At 48.8% G+C, this 16,116-nt stretch overlaps 6 protein-coding genes across 6 annotated transcripts; 3 read left to right on the forward strand and 3 right to left on the reverse strand.

Annotated features, from left to right (window-relative positions):
* Positions 1 to 895: 895 nt before the first annotated feature.
* Positions 896 to 4,077, reverse strand: N7519_000230 (uncharacterized protein; the record flags this gene model as incomplete). The annotated part of the gene is made up of 9 exons (XM_057287009.1): positions 896 to 1,050; positions 1,104 to 1,203; positions 1,256 to 1,365; positions 1,423 to 2,116; positions 2,171 to 2,415; positions 2,474 to 2,725; positions 3,244 to 3,622; positions 3,681 to 3,835; positions 3,888 to 4,077. 9 exons carry the CDS (start codon positions 4,075 to 4,077, stop codon positions 896 to 898), a joined length of 2,280 nt encoding a protein of 759 aa, XP_057153092.1.
* Positions 4,078 to 4,658: 581 nt separating this feature from the next.
* N7519_000231 (uncharacterized protein) lies at positions 4,659 to 6,752 on the forward strand (the record flags this gene model as incomplete). The annotated part of the gene is made up of 7 exons (XM_057287010.1): positions 4,659 to 4,866; positions 4,923 to 5,030; positions 5,263 to 5,368; positions 5,428 to 5,590; positions 5,644 to 5,726; positions 5,784 to 5,987; positions 6,044 to 6,752. The coding sequence occupies 7 exons, from the start codon at positions 4,659 to 4,661 to the stop codon at positions 6,750 to 6,752; spliced, it is 1,581 nt and encodes a 526-aa protein (XP_057153093.1).
* A 464-nt stretch (positions 6,753 to 7,216) lies between these two features.
* Positions 7,217 to 8,929, reverse strand: N7519_000232 (M20 family metallopeptidase; the record flags this gene model as incomplete). The annotated part of the gene is made up of 1 exon (XM_057287011.1): positions 7,217 to 8,929. The coding sequence occupies one exon, from the start codon at positions 8,927 to 8,929 to the stop codon at positions 7,217 to 7,219; it is 1,713 nt and encodes a 570-aa protein (XP_057153094.1).
* A 699-nt stretch (positions 8,930 to 9,628) lies between these two features.
* On the forward strand, positions 9,629 to 10,747 carry N7519_000233 (threonine aldolase family protein; the record flags this gene model as incomplete). Its single annotated transcript, XM_057287012.1, has 1 exon — positions 9,629 to 10,747. One exon carries the CDS (start codon positions 9,629 to 9,631, stop codon positions 10,745 to 10,747), a length of 1,119 nt encoding a protein of 372 aa, XP_057153095.1.
* A 631-nt stretch (positions 10,748 to 11,378) lies between these two features.
* Positions 11,379 to 12,764, reverse strand: N7519_000234 (M24 family metallopeptidase; the record flags this gene model as incomplete). The annotated part of the gene is made up of 1 exon (XM_057287013.1): positions 11,379 to 12,764. One exon carries the CDS (start codon positions 12,762 to 12,764, stop codon positions 11,379 to 11,381), a length of 1,386 nt encoding a protein of 461 aa, XP_057153096.1.
* A 468-nt stretch (positions 12,765 to 13,232) lies between these two features.
* N7519_000235 (cytochrome P450) lies at positions 13,233 to 14,930 on the forward strand (the record flags this gene model as incomplete). The annotated part of the gene is made up of 3 exons (XM_057287014.1): positions 13,233 to 14,635; positions 14,693 to 14,837; positions 14,895 to 14,930. 3 exons carry the CDS (start codon positions 13,233 to 13,235, stop codon positions 14,928 to 14,930), a joined length of 1,584 nt encoding a protein of 527 aa, XP_057153097.1.
* Positions 14,931 to 16,116: the final 1,186 nt, after the last annotated feature.

Here is a 16,116-nt window from a genome sequence, read left to right on the forward strand (position 1 = left end):
TGTTGTCCAGTTGCTACAGAGCAGGTACGAAGATATCATCACGACGGAAGAGATAGAATCAGACGCCGTGTCCGAGTGTACTTTATCACTGACAAAGCCAGGAGAGAAGTGCCCGAAGTGTGCTGCTACGGATGAGGAGGAGCTGTATGATTGAGAGCTACTCGTTCTTATTACCTTATTAGCTATCTTTTGATAGAATAACTGGATTTTGGAAATGAACGAGCAAATATACCATTTTGTAACTAAGCATGCGCTAAGCTTCGAGTCTTTCAGTTCATAAGTAAAGAACCTTCAGGTACGGTATAGGAATTAGTAAGAAAATAGTAAAAAAGAACAAAAACAAATAAGAGGTTTTTATAGAGGGAGATATGGAGGTTATATTAGCTAGCCAGTCCTAAAAGGGAGTATTAGAGCAGTCATAGGACTAGCATGTGATCTATCATATGATAGCCCTGACTAGGACTTCTAGTTAGTTTAAATAGCTTCCTCTCTCTTCTCTTTTCCTCTAAGAGAGTCTAATACATACAGTTTCTATATCATTCTTATTCCTACACAGCCTTCTGTTTCGCTGACAAATATCATTGAGTACAATGGAGTATGATCATATTACAGACAAGAGCCTAAGAACCAGAGATATTCCAATTTATGAGGCTTGATTGACATGGATATAAACATTACACCACAACGCTAATTGACGGTAAACCGGCTGCCCAAAATGGCCACTTTGAACGCCGGTTTAAGCTCCCTTTTTAACAAAATCTTCATCATCGCCACGCCACGTGCGCATAGTATACCTTTGATCACTGAACAGTCAGGGCTACTTAGTGCCATAAGCTGGCGGAGCATGGGCGGCTTCTGGGGTAGGCTTCAATGCTGGCAAACACAGAGATGACTCTCAATTAGTCCCCGAGGAAAGATTAGCCCGATCCCTCCACTGTCGCTCTAGATCGCGCCCCGTCCATGAAGTGCGCCATCCAAGATTCTTCTCAACACGAGACAGGAAACGCAGTGCTCCTTGTTGCTCAGCCGGTTGCTGCAAGCAATATCCAACTGATATACTGTCAGAAAGTCTCGAGGTTCTATCAGATCACGGACTTACATACAGCGTTGGAGCAAGTGCGAGGCGATAAAATAGCTATTTTGAACACTGTCATTCGATAAAGACAGACCGATGGCCATCACGACATGGCCCGCAATCGTTTTCTATCTCGGATATCAGCGAACAAACATACCAAGGAGGGTGCCTGGAATAGACCTCTGCGATGAGTCGCGCTTGCGACGTTTCGTAGTCCGTCATCCGCAGCGACGGCGCATCCGACAGTGTGAGAAATATCTTGGAGGCGTGATAATATTGCAAACCGACCACTGGGAAAGAACTCGTGAGCTTTACATCGCATCAAGTGGAGAACAAGCGAGACCAACCAGCAGGGGGTGACATGAGCCATAGTTCAGGAAACGGTTGATCCGCAGACAAAACAGGGGCCTGATATCGAAGTGGTTGCCAGCTCCTCGGCTTATTGCAGTGCCACTCCTCCACACAGTCTGCCAGGCGCTGCCAGCTTTTCCGGTCAATGGCGTACCCTGGCACAGCGCAGCATAGCTGAAGTATGCATGCGCAGAAAAAGATTATGGCATTCGCACGGGCGGCATCGTCATCGCGATGGAAGACCGAGGAACGCTCGTAATTTTGCAGATCCAGTTGTATTGGCTCGTACTGGGCTATAGATGAGTAAATAGCTTGGCGCAAGAATTGCCAGCTCACTGCTTCGGCTAATCCTCCGGACGATGCTGACCGAGACATGAGATTGAGTAGGCGGTTGGACCCGAGAAGGTGGCATTTCCTGTCGGCTGTCCTCTCCAGCTCTTCGTAGAAACGAAGGACAACCACCGTGGTGAGAAGATTGTCGTCATAGTTCTCCTCCGGCTGGTTTAGGGCAACGATGAGCAGCTGTAGACACTCTCCGTGAAAGGTTGACGCTTCACACTCGCTCCCATTTGTCAATATGGCATCATGTCGGGCAGCAAGTGCTAGGAGGGCTTTCAGCAGCATTGGCTCTTCGAGTGCTCGGCGTGGAACTTCGGTACTGAAGTAAGCCTGGGGTTCGCATACATCTGCCTGTGTCCATTAGCCCTCTTTCTTTATCAGACTTGCAACCAATAGAAGCCCTACCACTGCCGCGATCTTCTGGATGTAGGAGCGGATCAGGTATGCCTCCCGCGGGGACGGTGTTGAGACATCATTTGTTCCGCAAATTGAGGAGTTATTCGAGGAGGTGTCGGCCGGATATTCAATCGGATCTGGAAGCGTGAGCTGGCTTTGACCTGGCGGAGAATATGACTGCTCGAGGTCGTGGTCCCTGTCATCCGGCTCAAATTGCTCACGCGTGAAGTCGCTGGTCTCGTGCACAAAGGTCACTAAAGCAGCTTCTTGTTACTAGGCAAGCTATAGGATGGCACCAGAGAGGGGACCCACCTGGCCTTGAGACCCCTACCCAGACCTGCTGCTCATCCCAGACTAGGTCGAAGCGGGCTGGAGCATTATCACACTGCTGGTATATATGGCGCACAGGCTTGAAGTGGAAGCGCGGCTCAAGATGACATGGCCGGCCCAGACGCGCACAGCGCGAGCATGACGAGGCACCGACCGGGATCACGCAGCGGGCGTGGCGATGTCGACAGCGAGCACAGCCCTTAGTCACGCGCATATCGCAGTAGAAGATGATCGCTTGGAGGAATTCGTGCACAGCGAAAGTGTGGAGAAGGTTTGGTTAACGTACGGAGTAATCAACCGTTCTTGGAAGGCTCCAACTTCCGACAGTAGCGCCACGTCTCTATAGCTAACCTTGGAAGTGTAAGTACGATTTCCGGTGTCTGAAAGGACCGATCTGCATTGGCATTTTGTGCTACTGTAGTTTCTCATTGGGCTATTTCAGTCCCTTATCGCTTATCCTCCCATGAAAGGCTACAAGATAAAACCTGCACGCTGATAGGCTGATAGCTATCTTAATATCAAAGTTCGACTTTTAACCATGGAAAGAGTCTGGAGTGCGGGGTAACCCCACACTTTGATGGGTCCGGTCACGGAGTCCGCAGCGGACATTGGAACACTTCCCTAGCTAACAATATTCTGACCGGGGCATCTAGGGCGTGCCTTAAGGCAATAGTCCGCGCCTCAATTTCCATTGCCCTCGTCCAAATTTGACATATCCCATCAGATCTATCCCCCTCCTTCTCTCAAAAAACCTAACCTAAGGTTCGCTTCCGCCCAGGCAGTCGGCCAAACGAGTATGGTGCTGATCAGCATGGCGGTAGCAACACCCATGTTGCTCATGGGAATCCATCCCAGCAAAGAGCCGGGAATACTCAAGTCCAAGGTGTCAATCACAAGTCGATTTAAGAGAACAACAGTGGATGGAGCCGGCTTTGGTGGTGAATGGCCCGATGCTTCTGTTTTCTCTTTCTCGCCAATGGAGCCGTTTTGAGTACTGAGTGCCGGTGGGCCATGGAATAGATCCGAGGCGGTTCTAACAATTGCTATGCAGATACCATAGAACCAGAACTTGTAGGCTTCAAGCAGAATGGGCGTATACCACGAAACCAAGAAAACGTCCATGTCATGAAGCTGGGCTGGATGGTTAATAATGTGCTAATCGCGGATGGGTTGAAGCTGTGGCGCTCACCATGGTCGTGCCCTCCAGAGCAAGATACATCCCCAAACAGCCAGATTCGACCATCTCCATTACCGCTATCCTGCTGAAGGGGTACCCTGCGGCCAGAATATCTTGTACATTTTGGAAACAATCAAGAAAAGAGAAGAAGCGAAGATAGCGCCTTCCTGAGGGCAATTCAGTACTGGAATCCCACGGAAGAAATCACAACGAACCTACCGAGGCCTATCTGTGATGCTGCAACCGAGCATCTCAGAACAGTCTCATTACTGAACTTAAGTTCAGTCCCGATAAGGGCCAAGCTATGGAGCAGACGGAGGGTCAAATCCAGGCCGGCCGTGGAGTTGGTGAAATTGGCCAGTCGTCTTGCGAGCGATGTCCTTGGAAGGGCGGGAGATAGTTGAGGCATTGGGCAGAGCTTCACATTCCAATGCAATGAATATCTCAATGTAAGATAATATACTTGATCAGACGAGTGATTATTACATTGGGCTGTCGGCGTCCACTTAAAAGAACCTACAATAGAACGCTTCGGCAGTCCTAGTTTAGCAAGAACTATCAGGCCTAAATCATGACCTGGGGCACTCGGACGCACGTTTCCCGCGCTAAAGCTTAGCGCTAAAGCTAATACCGGAAATACGAAATATCTTGATGTAGCTCCTGTATTGATGATACTGTTCTGTCACCCTGTTAGGTTAGACCTGTATCTATAATACAACCTTCTATCTCACACTTGTTACATATCTGACCCTATCTGGCACCCCCCTATTGTGGCGTATTGTGGTAGTGGGATGCAGGAAGGAGACGAACCGGGAAACTTGCTCCTAGGCTCTTTCATGGAGTTAATTTAGTCCTCAATTTCTATCCAATTTGGATCTTCACTAATATTATATAAGCTCCTCTCCGTTCTGATTCTTTTTCCCAATTATTACCTCCCTTCAAATTGTTGTCTTGTTCCTTGAATCTTGGACATCAGACACTCCAACTATCATGGAGACCGCCACACATCCTCCAGAGGGGGTTGACTACAAGCATTCTCCCGATGCAATGAAGGAAGTTGGCCAAAGCCTACGTGAAAAGCACGACAGCGAGGAGGCCTTGACCTCTGAGCTCATCTCCGCTGGCTCGGAGCACCTCCAGCGGAAGCTAGGTGGGAAGGAAATCCAACTGTTGGCAGTGGGAGGCGCTATTGGAACGTGTTAGTGAGCCTTGTGTAGACCAAGATTAACAGATTGAGCTGACTCCCTTCCCTAGCCTTGTTCGTTCAGATGGGTGCAAGTCTGCCAAAGGGTGGCCCTGCAAGCCTCTTTTTGGGCTTTGTGGTTTATGGAACCGTCATCTTGTGTGTCAATCAATGCTTCGGTAAGTCCTACAAACTCCTATCATCCAGCACAGTGCATATTGATAAGGTTGCTTTGTGCAGCTGAAATGGTAACTTATCTTCCGATCGCTTCCCCTTTATCCGTCTGGGTGGGTTTTGGGTGGACGACGCATGGGGCTTTGCGATGGGCTGGAACTACTTCTTCCTTATGGGTGAATGCTGGCCCCTTACTCTATTGTATTTATACCCGCTGACTGAGTTCATTACATCAAGCCTTCGCAATCCCATATGAAATAACAGCAATCAATGTCCTTCTTACATACTGGACCGACAAGGTTCCCGTGGTCGCGGTTGTGATGGTATGCTTGGTAATATATGCGTAAGTTTCCCTACCCCAATCGCAACCTACCGGCAAATGGTCTTACCTCGGCGTTATAGTGCTCTCAATGGACTCGCAGTTCGGTACTTTGGAATAGCCGAGTTTTATTTGGCCATCTTCAAGGTCTTCCTCATGATGGGACTCATTTGCTACACCTTCGTCACCATGGTTGGTGGCAATCCATGGCACTGGGCCTATGGATTTACCTATTGGAAAAATCCAGTATGTTAGAGCCAAGCCGTTTTATTCTGCCTTGCTAATTACTACGCTCTAAGGGCGCATTCGTCGAGTACCTCGTTCCCGGAGACACGGGACGCTTCCTCGGGTTCCTTTCATGCATTATTCAGGGTTCCTTCACGTCAGTATCCGCCACATGTCCCACGTTCATTACAGTATGGCTGATTATAGCACGCAGTATGGTCGGTCCCGAGTTCATCGCCATGACAGCTGGCGAGTCCGAGAATCCTCGTAGACTGATGCATCGGGCCTTCTCTTCTTTCGTCTGGCGTCTCCTTCTTTTCTTCCTTGGCGGCGCTCTCTGCGTTGGTATTGTCATTCCCTATAATGACGAACTCTTGCTCAAATACATCGATGGAACTGAGGGTGGTACTGGAGCTGCGTAAGTCGCACTCGTCATATTACAAGCTCTGAATGCGCAGCTTACGCATACTACAGCTCTCCCTACGTCATTTCAATGGTTAAATTTGGAATTAAAGGTCTTCCCTCTTTGGTCAACGCTCTGATCATGACGTCCGTTCTTTCTTGCGGGAACAACGTTGTCTACTCGTCTATTCGCACACTTCACGGCTTAGCTGCGGATGGCAAGGCGCCGGCGATCTTTGCGAAGTGTAACAAATTCGGTGTTCCGGTCTACTCAGTCATCGCGGCGTTGGCGTTCTGCCTCCTTTCCTTGCTGCAACTTGGGAATACCTCTGCCACTATTCTCAACTGGTTGGTCGGAATCTGCACTGCTTCTTACATGATCAACTACTTCGCCACGGTCGTGACGTATCTGCATTTTTACGCCGCCCTCAAGCGTCAGGGCATCGACAGAAAGACTCTTCCATATCGTGGATACTTCCAGCCCTATGCAGCGTACTACGCCGCGGTGATGACACTGGTTGTAGCCTTGATTCTCGGGTACACTGTATTCATTGATGGCCATTGGGACGTTACAACATTCTGCACCTCTTACCTTATGATCGGATTTTTTATCGTAGCTTTGGTGTTTTGGAAGCTTTTCAAGCGGACACACTATGTCCGACCAGGAGAGGCTGATCTTCAGCTTGGAGGCATCAAGGCCCAGATTGACCTTTATGAGGCGTTGTATGAACCGCCGAGGAGAGGCAAGATTTCGGGTTGGTTCAATAGCTGGTTCGAGTAGTTTTGGGTGTCATTTGTTCGGGAACTAGGTTGGCCTGGAGTGGCTATCTGTGTTGCTATATTCACTTTTGGTATTCTGAATACAACGAGTGTTATAAAGTTCCCGTACTCAGATTGAGTTGGTTAGGACTGGTTGGAAGGTTGGTTTCGCCCAAGCCGTGCCTCCAGGAAGCTTGACACCTTATATCCAATCAAAACAATCAGCGTACTAACGCTACTATGCAGCATGAGGGGAGAACAGAGAAAGGTTGCGAACGACGATTTGAATACTCGTGGGGGGTACTGCGGTAGCAGGCATCGAGCATCTACACATGAAATGAAAAAGGGTGTTGTAGAGAGGCGCGACCCATTCTGTACCGCAAACGATGTTCTACATAAACACACTTTACAGCGAGCACTGAATTGGTATTGATTTCTCTTTTTTTGTGAAGTTGTTCAAGATACGCTTGATATCTCGTACTTTCACTAGCCCACAATATCATCGGCGTTCAAAATCAGACTCGCGAAAATTAGAGGCTCTCGTACAAATTCATCGGCCCGAATAAACTCATCAGTTGTATGCGCCCGGTTGAGATTTTCTACTAGATTCACAGGCGTAAATCTATAGATGTTCTTGGTCAAAGCCCAAAAGAACTTGGAGTCGGTGTTGGCTGTCATTAAATATGGCGTGACGATAAGGCTGTCTTCCGCGGCCAGTGGCTTGAGAACATTTTTGATGGTGCCAGACAAGATGCGGTAGGGTTCGGCATCAACAGGAGAAACGGGAGCCGGCTCTAAGGCGTCGACTCCAAACATACAGATCTTCCGTTTGTCTGTAAGGCTACATGGCGAATGAAATCCTCCAAATGCCATTCCGTGCTTTTTCGCAATCGGACTGACAAGGGACTCGTAGTGCGACACAACCTGAGCAATGGAGGTTTCGACGGCTAGGCGCAGGTTGACCATTGTGGATGCTGTTTCGGGAATGGCATTGATCTTGACTCCTCCGTTGATCTTTCCAACAGACTGGCTTGTTTGGAAGTAATATCTCATATCATCCAGTGTCTGGGCCAATTGTTCCTGGCTGGAACTGTCGTTTTGGGCAGCCAGTCCCAGCAAGCGGCGAACTGCCATGGGGAAGCTTGACTCGGGAGCATGGACGGCGCCACACTCTAGGAAGCGAAACATTGGATTCTTCGGTGTGACTTTCCCAGGAAATGGGTGATTTTCAATTGCCACCACAATTTCTGATAAGATGCCAATGGCATTATGATCCGGCGGGTTACTGGCATGACCGCCCGTCGACGAGACATTGATCCCAATGTCCAAATATCCCTTTTCTGCGACGCTGACCATGGCAAAAGTCTGATCGAATTCTCTCTGGATACCTGTGGAACCCTCATCCATGATCAGGTAGATCCCGTCGTCGCCGTATTTCTCATGGAGGAAATCCGAAATGGGCCTTCCGCAATTCTCACCACTTATCTCTTCATCACAGCCGAAGGCCAGGATAACCGTTCGTTTCGGTGCAAATCCGCTTTTGATCAAAAGGTCCAAACTTTCAATGATGGATATCAAGTAGCCTTTGTCATCAGTGGCACCACGGCCCCAGATAGTCTCACCGTCGTAGTGACCATTATAAGGCGGATACGTCCAATCCTTGACGTTCTCCGCAAGCACCGGTACGACGTCTTGATGCGCGAGCATGAGGATCGGCTTAGCCTCCGATGGTGGGACGCTGCCTTCCCATGTCAGGATCAATCCGTGTGTGTTGGCGTGATCCAGCGTCACGCTCTGGAACACCGTAGGATAGTTGACTTTGATGTAGTTCTCCACTTCGAAAAATACATTCCACCTGTCGTCTTCGCCGATGGGGCCTAAGTCGTCATAGCTCTCAGATGGGATACGAATGATCGCAGATAGCTTGTTGATGATTTCTCGTTGGTATTCCTCGGAGTCGACTTTCTCACGAACATACTGTTCAACTTGCTTGTTCCTTGGAGACAGCTTCGGCACTTGTGGGCATATCCCAGAATCTGTTCCCGGGATGTACTTATCCAACTCAGGTGAGCTAGACGACTGGGAAGATTTGATACAGACTGCGATAAATGCTGAAATGAGGCCAATCACGAATGTCCCGTGCAACCAAGAGCTGATTCCAGAACTCTTGTCTCGCCGATGGTTGATGTGTTCTGCCATTGTCAGAAGCGTTGATAGTTCAAAGACTGGGGCAGTTGAATGTATTATAAGTTCCGGCCGCTGGTGAGACGTAAGGATATATTCCGTATGAACTGGGCTTCTTGATCTAGTCTCCTAGACGTGGTCCTCCACTGTCAAACTATTATCGGTCCCATACTATCGGTCGCATCGGTATGTACTCCGATCCTGTATCACACTCATGTCGTTTTTCCAATAACATGCACGGTGCGGAGAAAGTTTTAAGTTAAACTCGTATCGATGCAACCTTCCACCTGCGCACTAAAAGCGGGCACATTAGAGTTACCTATTCCAGCATCTTACAGCGCGTAATTAAACCTCCAAGTATCTTACTCCGCTCTACGGACCCAGGATGTTTACTCCGCCTGTCACGGTCCTACACATCCTCGACAATATCTTACCCCTCATAGATAAGAATAAGGATGGTGAACTCCTACGGGAAGCCTATTTTGTTTTCCGTGGGAATGATTCAATTTGGTCTTTCTTACGAGGCCTTTCCACAGTCCATTTTGGTCTCCTAATAATGAGACTCGCAACGGGGTGGCTCGAAGCATCTGTGTAAACAGTCAGTGATTCATGCTTCCGCAGGAGCTCATCTCGTGATCAACCTTCATCAACTCTTTGAAAATCGGCCACACATATTTACCTAATAACGGTGCCATACTGCTTTCAACTGCCACAATGTTGAACAAGTCATCGTCATCACCAGCCGAAAATGAATTCCGCAGCGACACGTTCACCACACCGACGCCGTCCATGTTGGCTGCCATGACCAACGCATCATTCGGAGACGACGTGTATCAAGAAGACCCCATCACGATCAAATTTCAGAACGAAATCGCACGATTAACTGGAATGGAAGATGCACTTTTCATGCTCTCTGGGACAATGGGCAACCAAATCGGAGTCCGGGTCCACCTCAATCAACCTCCACACTCTGTGCTGTGCGACTACCGCGCTCACGTCTACGCCGAAGAAGGGTCTGGGTTGGCGGTGCTGTCTCAAGCCATGGTGACCCCCGTCCATCCGGCGAACGGTATTTACTTGACTTTGGACGACGTCAAGAACTGGACCATCCTGGGAGACGATATCCATACAGCGCCAACGAAAGTCATCAGCCTCGAGGTGACCATAGGTGGAGTTGTGACTCCCATGGAAGAGATCAAAAAGATTTCCGAGTTTGCGCGTGCCCATGATATCAAGGTTCATTGCGACGGTGCTCGCTTGTGGAATGCCTCTGCAGCTACTGGTTATTCTTTGGCCGATTACTGCCAGCATTTTGACACCGTGTCGATGTGTGTCTCGAAAGGACTGGGGGCACCGGTTGGTGGAGTCCTTGCCAGCACTAATTCTAGCATCAAGCGGGCTAGATGGTTGAGGAAGCAGCAGGGGGGCGGCATTCGACAAGCCGGGGTGCTTACGGCTCCAGCCCTGGTGGCTCTGGAGGAAGTCTGGCCGACCATGGAACAGACCCACGAGAAGACCAAGAGATTAGAGAGAGACTTGGAGGCACTCGGTGTTGTTCCTCAAATTCCGGTTCATACTAATTTCTTTTTCATCGACGCCGAGAAGTCGAATGTGAATATGGGGATTTTGTTGGAGCAATGTGACAGGTTCAACGTGAAGCTCATGGATGAACGAATTGCTCTGCATCATCAAATTAGCGAGGAAGCAATTGATAACCTCAAAGCTGCCATTGCTGAAACGGTGAAATTAACCAAAGCCTTGCCACCAGGTCATGTAACCAAGGTCCCGGCGGGTGGGTATGGGAGCACCTCGAAGATGAATGAGTACAGCTAGTTGGTGGTTTGAGAAAACTCTTGCTCAAATTGATGTTTTTCTGCGGTGCAGTTGGAGAAGTTTGTAGAGTTGACTCTTTAATCCTCGTGACTGGCCAACCGAGGCAATTGTTTAAAAGGGGGCATACTTATGGACACGTGCATTGAATTCAACGATTTGTATGTACAGCGATGAGAGGATTGTTCCAAATAAGTCTCCAAATTCCATAGAAGTACGGTACGCAAGGTCGCCAACTTGCAAAGATGACACTATTCTGGTCAAACAACGTAATGGGCATTTAGTAAACCTTAGGAGATGTTAAAGCTCCTATAGAAAAGAGCAATCATCAGAAGGAAATATAATACCAATAATTTTATGGAAGACTAAAACAGAACGGCGACAACTGATTAACACGGTTAAATGACAGCAGGTGAAGAGCGCAATACTACGGACAATAAAACCTCACCGTAGAAGATCCTCTCAGTTGTTGGATGTCTGAGGCATCACCATGTGATAGAACCTACATAGGTTGATAGCTCTCTCTCCTTCCTTCTCTTCCTTCTCTCCCCGTGCGAGACAGTCAATCCACACAGTGTTTTCTCCATCTGTATCGCATCTCCATTATCAGTCTCCACTGACATCGCTCTGATAGTTAAGCACTCTGCGTCGGGTCACCCAGCACAGCTGCCGGCTTATACTCGCTGAAATCGTATTCAACATCATAATCCTCCTCGTCGACGTCTTCATCGCTAAGTTCAACATCTTGGAGATTCTCCCCAACGTCGATCTCATCAGCGGTGAACCCATAATCCTCTTTCCGTGTCTTTTTCCACGCGGCAATGGTTTGTCTTCGGGTAAGACAGAAAGGCAGTTTGGACAGCGCAACACATCCATCCTGAGTCACTTCTACGGTCTGACCGATAGAGCTGGCAGTATCGGTGGCCTTATCCATCAGGATGATATGGATAAAGAACACCATTCCCGGCTTTGCCACCACGTTCTGACCACGCACAAACATGGGGAAATCCATCCATGTAGGCGAAAATGTTGCGCCCAAGCTATAGCCGCAACTGTTAAAACGCTGGTCCCGGAAGCCGTTTTCGTCCGCAACACGGGCATAAGCCTCGAACACGTCCCCGATCACTCGGCCTGGTTTGAGGGCTTCCATAGCTGCTTCCATTTGAAGGATATTAACCCGGTGCATCTCTCGCGCCAGTTTAGTGATTCCGCCGATAGGGATCGTGCGCATCAGACACGCATGATAGTGCTTATAGGCCGCGGCATGCTCGAGCGTGAGCTGTCGATCGATCTTATCCTTGCCGGTAGAGTAACGAGTGAGAACGGCTTTGTTACCCGATACGAGGATATTCTCATTGGCTGGATCATCACCGCCGCCCTCGTAGACGGTGCCGACAATCTCCCTCCACAAGTCACCTTCATATGCACCGGGCTTAGCTAGCTTAAGGGTGCGGACGAGGGCGAAGTCGGCGAGATAAGCGGCCTTTCGAACCTTAAGCATCTCGGCTTCCGACTTGATTATGCGAAGCTCCTGGGTGAACAGATCGCTATGATCCACAAGCGTACAAAGACCATCCACGGCTTCTTCTAGTGCCTTTCCCAGTCGGTGCGTCAAGGAGCAGGAGTCCGGTTCATAGCCAATCCGCTTTGATGACGAGTTGATTCCAAAGTCCTTCAGGACCTTCGGAACTAGAGACACGGGGTTGCTTCCGGCGTCGTCGGATCGAATGAGAATATCTTTCTGCTCCAGAATCGAAGTGTAGAGAGCCTGGCGTAGATCCGGGATTCGAGTGATCAATCGCATAGAGCCATCGTTGTGGAAGTACATGGCTTGAAAGAAGACATAACCGAAGGTATCGAAGCCGGTCAAGTAGTAGAGGGACTCTTGCTTTGTCATGAGAAAGCCATCGAGGTTCTCTCGCTTCATGAGCTCCAGAGCCCGCTGTTGACGCTCTTTGAACTCAGCTTCTGAGAAATATAGAGCTTTTTTGAAGGGTTGGGCTTTCTTGATTTGCGCCATTTTGATTGTGAGTAGGGTGAGAAGAAGAACTTGTAGTTACTGGGCTGTTTGGATGTCTCCAGGGTACAAGAGCACATTATGCTCTTATACCCATCTATGCCTGCCCGGCTGCCCCTCATGTTGACTGGACCATCATAGGAAGTTAATCCGCTGGTCTGGATTAGGAGTTTTGTCCCGCGCGTCCCTGATAAGCATGCATAACAGCAGCCCTGGCATTTGATCAGCGGGGTCAAAGCTTAAACACAAACGGCTTTCATGCCGACTGATAGAGAAACAGCCTTTCCGAGGGAAACGCATGCTAATTCACTAAAAGCAGGAAGTTAGACCTCGTTGGCACGCCTTGGTTTATCATGGTTCATGCACAATAAAACAGAAGCTCCATGTACAAGCTGGGAACCAGGGCTAGATGAAAACATAGAAGAATAACCTTTTGAGAACATTTAAAATCAAAACTGCAGTTCTTCCACGATGTCTCTCTTCGTCCCTAACGCGATCATGACTTTACCAGTCGCCGTAGCGACCGTTGGTGCTATTTTAATTTACACCGTCTGCCGGGTCTTGTTCGGCCCCCTTGCAAAACTCCCAGGGCCCAAGCTATACTCGTTGACTGGCCTGATACTCAGCAAAGAAGGCTTCCAAGGTACACGGACACGGGCAATCCACCGCCTCCATCAACAATATGGCCCAGTCGTGCGCGTGGGTCCCAACGAGGTCTCTTTCAATTCCCTGACAGCCTTGCGCCAGATCTATGGAGCCAGTAGTTCCTTTGGACGTCCGCCAGCGTTTTACCGCATATTCCATGTGTACGGGCAGGTACACCTCTTTACATTCTTTTCATCAGCCGAGCATGCAGCTCGAAAAAAGACCATGAGCCAAATGTACTCTAAGTCAACCGTTTTGAAAAGCCCGGTCGCCGACTCTATTCAGTCCAAGGCCAAGCAATTCACAGATTTGATCGAGTCAGATCCGCACATGGCGTCGGATCTGACAAAGAGCTTGCATTTCTTCTCTCTGGACAACATTACGTGGATGATATTCGGGGATCGTGGAGGTACGGCCGCTCTGGCAGGCAAAGTGGCGGACAGGCAGATCCTGAGTGACATTGATGAGCCTACGGCGCGCAGATATTCATGGTTTCAAATTCACCTGCCACGTTATACTCAGTTTGTCATGTCCTGCGGCTCGCGTCTGAGATCGATCTTCGATACCTTCGGCTTTCTCCCAGGAAACAGACCGCTTGCGTACAGCGGGCTTCAAGAATATGCCTTGGCAACGTTTCACACCCTTCGAGATGGCCCGTCCTCGACGGCAGCGAGCAATGTTAATCTCTTGATGAGGTTGTTACACGAAAAGAATAGCAATTCTGGGAAAACACCGCTTTCTGACTTGGAGATCGCCGCAGAATGTGCGGACCATCTTGATGCCGGGCTCAAGACAACAAGCGACACATTGATGTTTGCTCTGTGGACGCTATCGCTCCCAGGACATCAACAGTACCAACAGCGTCTTATGAACGAAGTGAAGGACGCGGCATCCTCTCGGCCCCGCAGCGGCATGGGTTTGCCAGCAGATATATGCGACCGACTACCGTTCCTCGATGCTGTGATCAAAGAAACGTTACGTCTATATGCGCCTATACCGGCATCTCAACACCGGATTAGCACGCGGGATAATACAATTGATGGCTATCACATCCCTGCAGGGACAATAGTCAGCTGCCAAGCTTTCTCTCTTCACCGGAATCCCAAGGTCTTTCCGGACCCCAACACATTCAATCCCGAGCGATGGCTTGCCGACGACGCGGAGACTGCAGAGATGAAACGCTGGTGGTGGCCGTTTTCTAGCGGGGCACGGATGTGTCTTGGGACGCAGTAAGTTCTCGCCATCCTCCTCGACTGCTATTCTCACCCGTTCATTACCTCGTTCAGCTTGGCGCTCGCAGAAATGAAAACGTTGCTTGCGGCCATATACCAGGCATACTCGACAACACTGGACCCGGAATTCGAGAAATTGTCACCGAAAGCGACAAGCCGGTTTGAATTGGTTTACGATGACTCGTTTCCTAGCTGTGAGGTTCGTTCAAACGCCCTTGGCGCATGTAGCCGATACAAATGGCTTACCCATGATTAGGGCGAGGAATTCCGTATCATATTCGACAGACGATGAATGTACCTCGCCTATTACGCGACTTACACTGTAGGTCGATACTAATTATAAGGGGGAAAGGCATCTACAAGAGACATCCAAAGATATTGTAGTGTCTACATTTATCTATCATATACAGAGCGAGCGTAGAAGTTAAATAGAGCGTGAAGTTCTACAATATACTCCGCTGTCAGGGTGGAATACCATTAAGTATAGTGGACTATGATCATATTACAGAGAGGAGCCTAAGGATTAGAGATGTTTCAATTTATGAAGCTTGACTGACATGGATATAAACATTACACAAGAAATACTGCACAAGGCTGAGATGAGAGGACACGAACATAGTATCGTCAGACAAAAATGGGCGATTTAACACACTGTCCAAGCTTGACATGAGAAAAAAAAACCCCATTGAAACCAAACAAAAGTTTAGAATAGAACAGGACTTGAACGACCTCGAAGTGAAAGTGAATATACCGGTCCACATTCTATATCTATCTTTTCGACAATTTCTATCTCTTATCGTACGATCTCTATATAGGACGACCCCTCGCACGACTAACTCTATTGCCGATATTCCACCTGCCAGGTGCAAGATTTTCGTAGGCTTTGGTTGGCCGATAGCGGCCCTAAAAAGGTGGGTCAGGGACATTAGATGTGTTGAAGCTTCGCTAGACCAAGGTCCCGAAATGATCTTTGATGTAGAGGGATGCAGGGCTTCGCACTTACCCCTATGCGAGATGCACACTAAGCGTTAAAATGCACTGTCCGAGGCTATTGACTGATGGTGAGATCAGACTAATAGAGAGTCCCCGGGCTCATAACGTAATAAGATCTATAGCGTAAGAGAGATCATGAAAAGGCAGTGCAATGTATGTATTGTAGTGAGTGTGTTGGACTATGTAAAGATGGAAAGGAAGGATAGTACTAGACTACATGTATGGGAAGAACCGTCATGTGACACTTGGGAGATTCAACAAGTTCCTGGGCATGTCCGGGTCGTCGTCCCCTGAGAATTCAACGATGAATTTTTTGGCTGGGCTCAGGCGTCACCGAAGTGGTAGACGTAGCTGAAGTCGACAGCGTCTTGGATTTGCATGTCTGGAGATCAGGATAGGGGAAGACCTTGCTACTGGTTTAAAAATCTTGAGAGGCGTCCAAACAAGCTCTCGCGGATTAGAGTATTCATCGTTGCAAACCTTTG

This window comes from Penicillium mononematosum (genome assembly GCF_028829835.1).
Source record: "Penicillium mononematosum strain IBT 11891 chromosome Unknown utg000001l:1.0-4488741.0:1.0-4491989.0, whole genome shotgun sequence".
Classification (NCBI taxonomy): domain Eukaryota; kingdom Fungi; phylum Ascomycota; class Eurotiomycetes; order Eurotiales; family Aspergillaceae; genus Penicillium; species Penicillium mononematosum.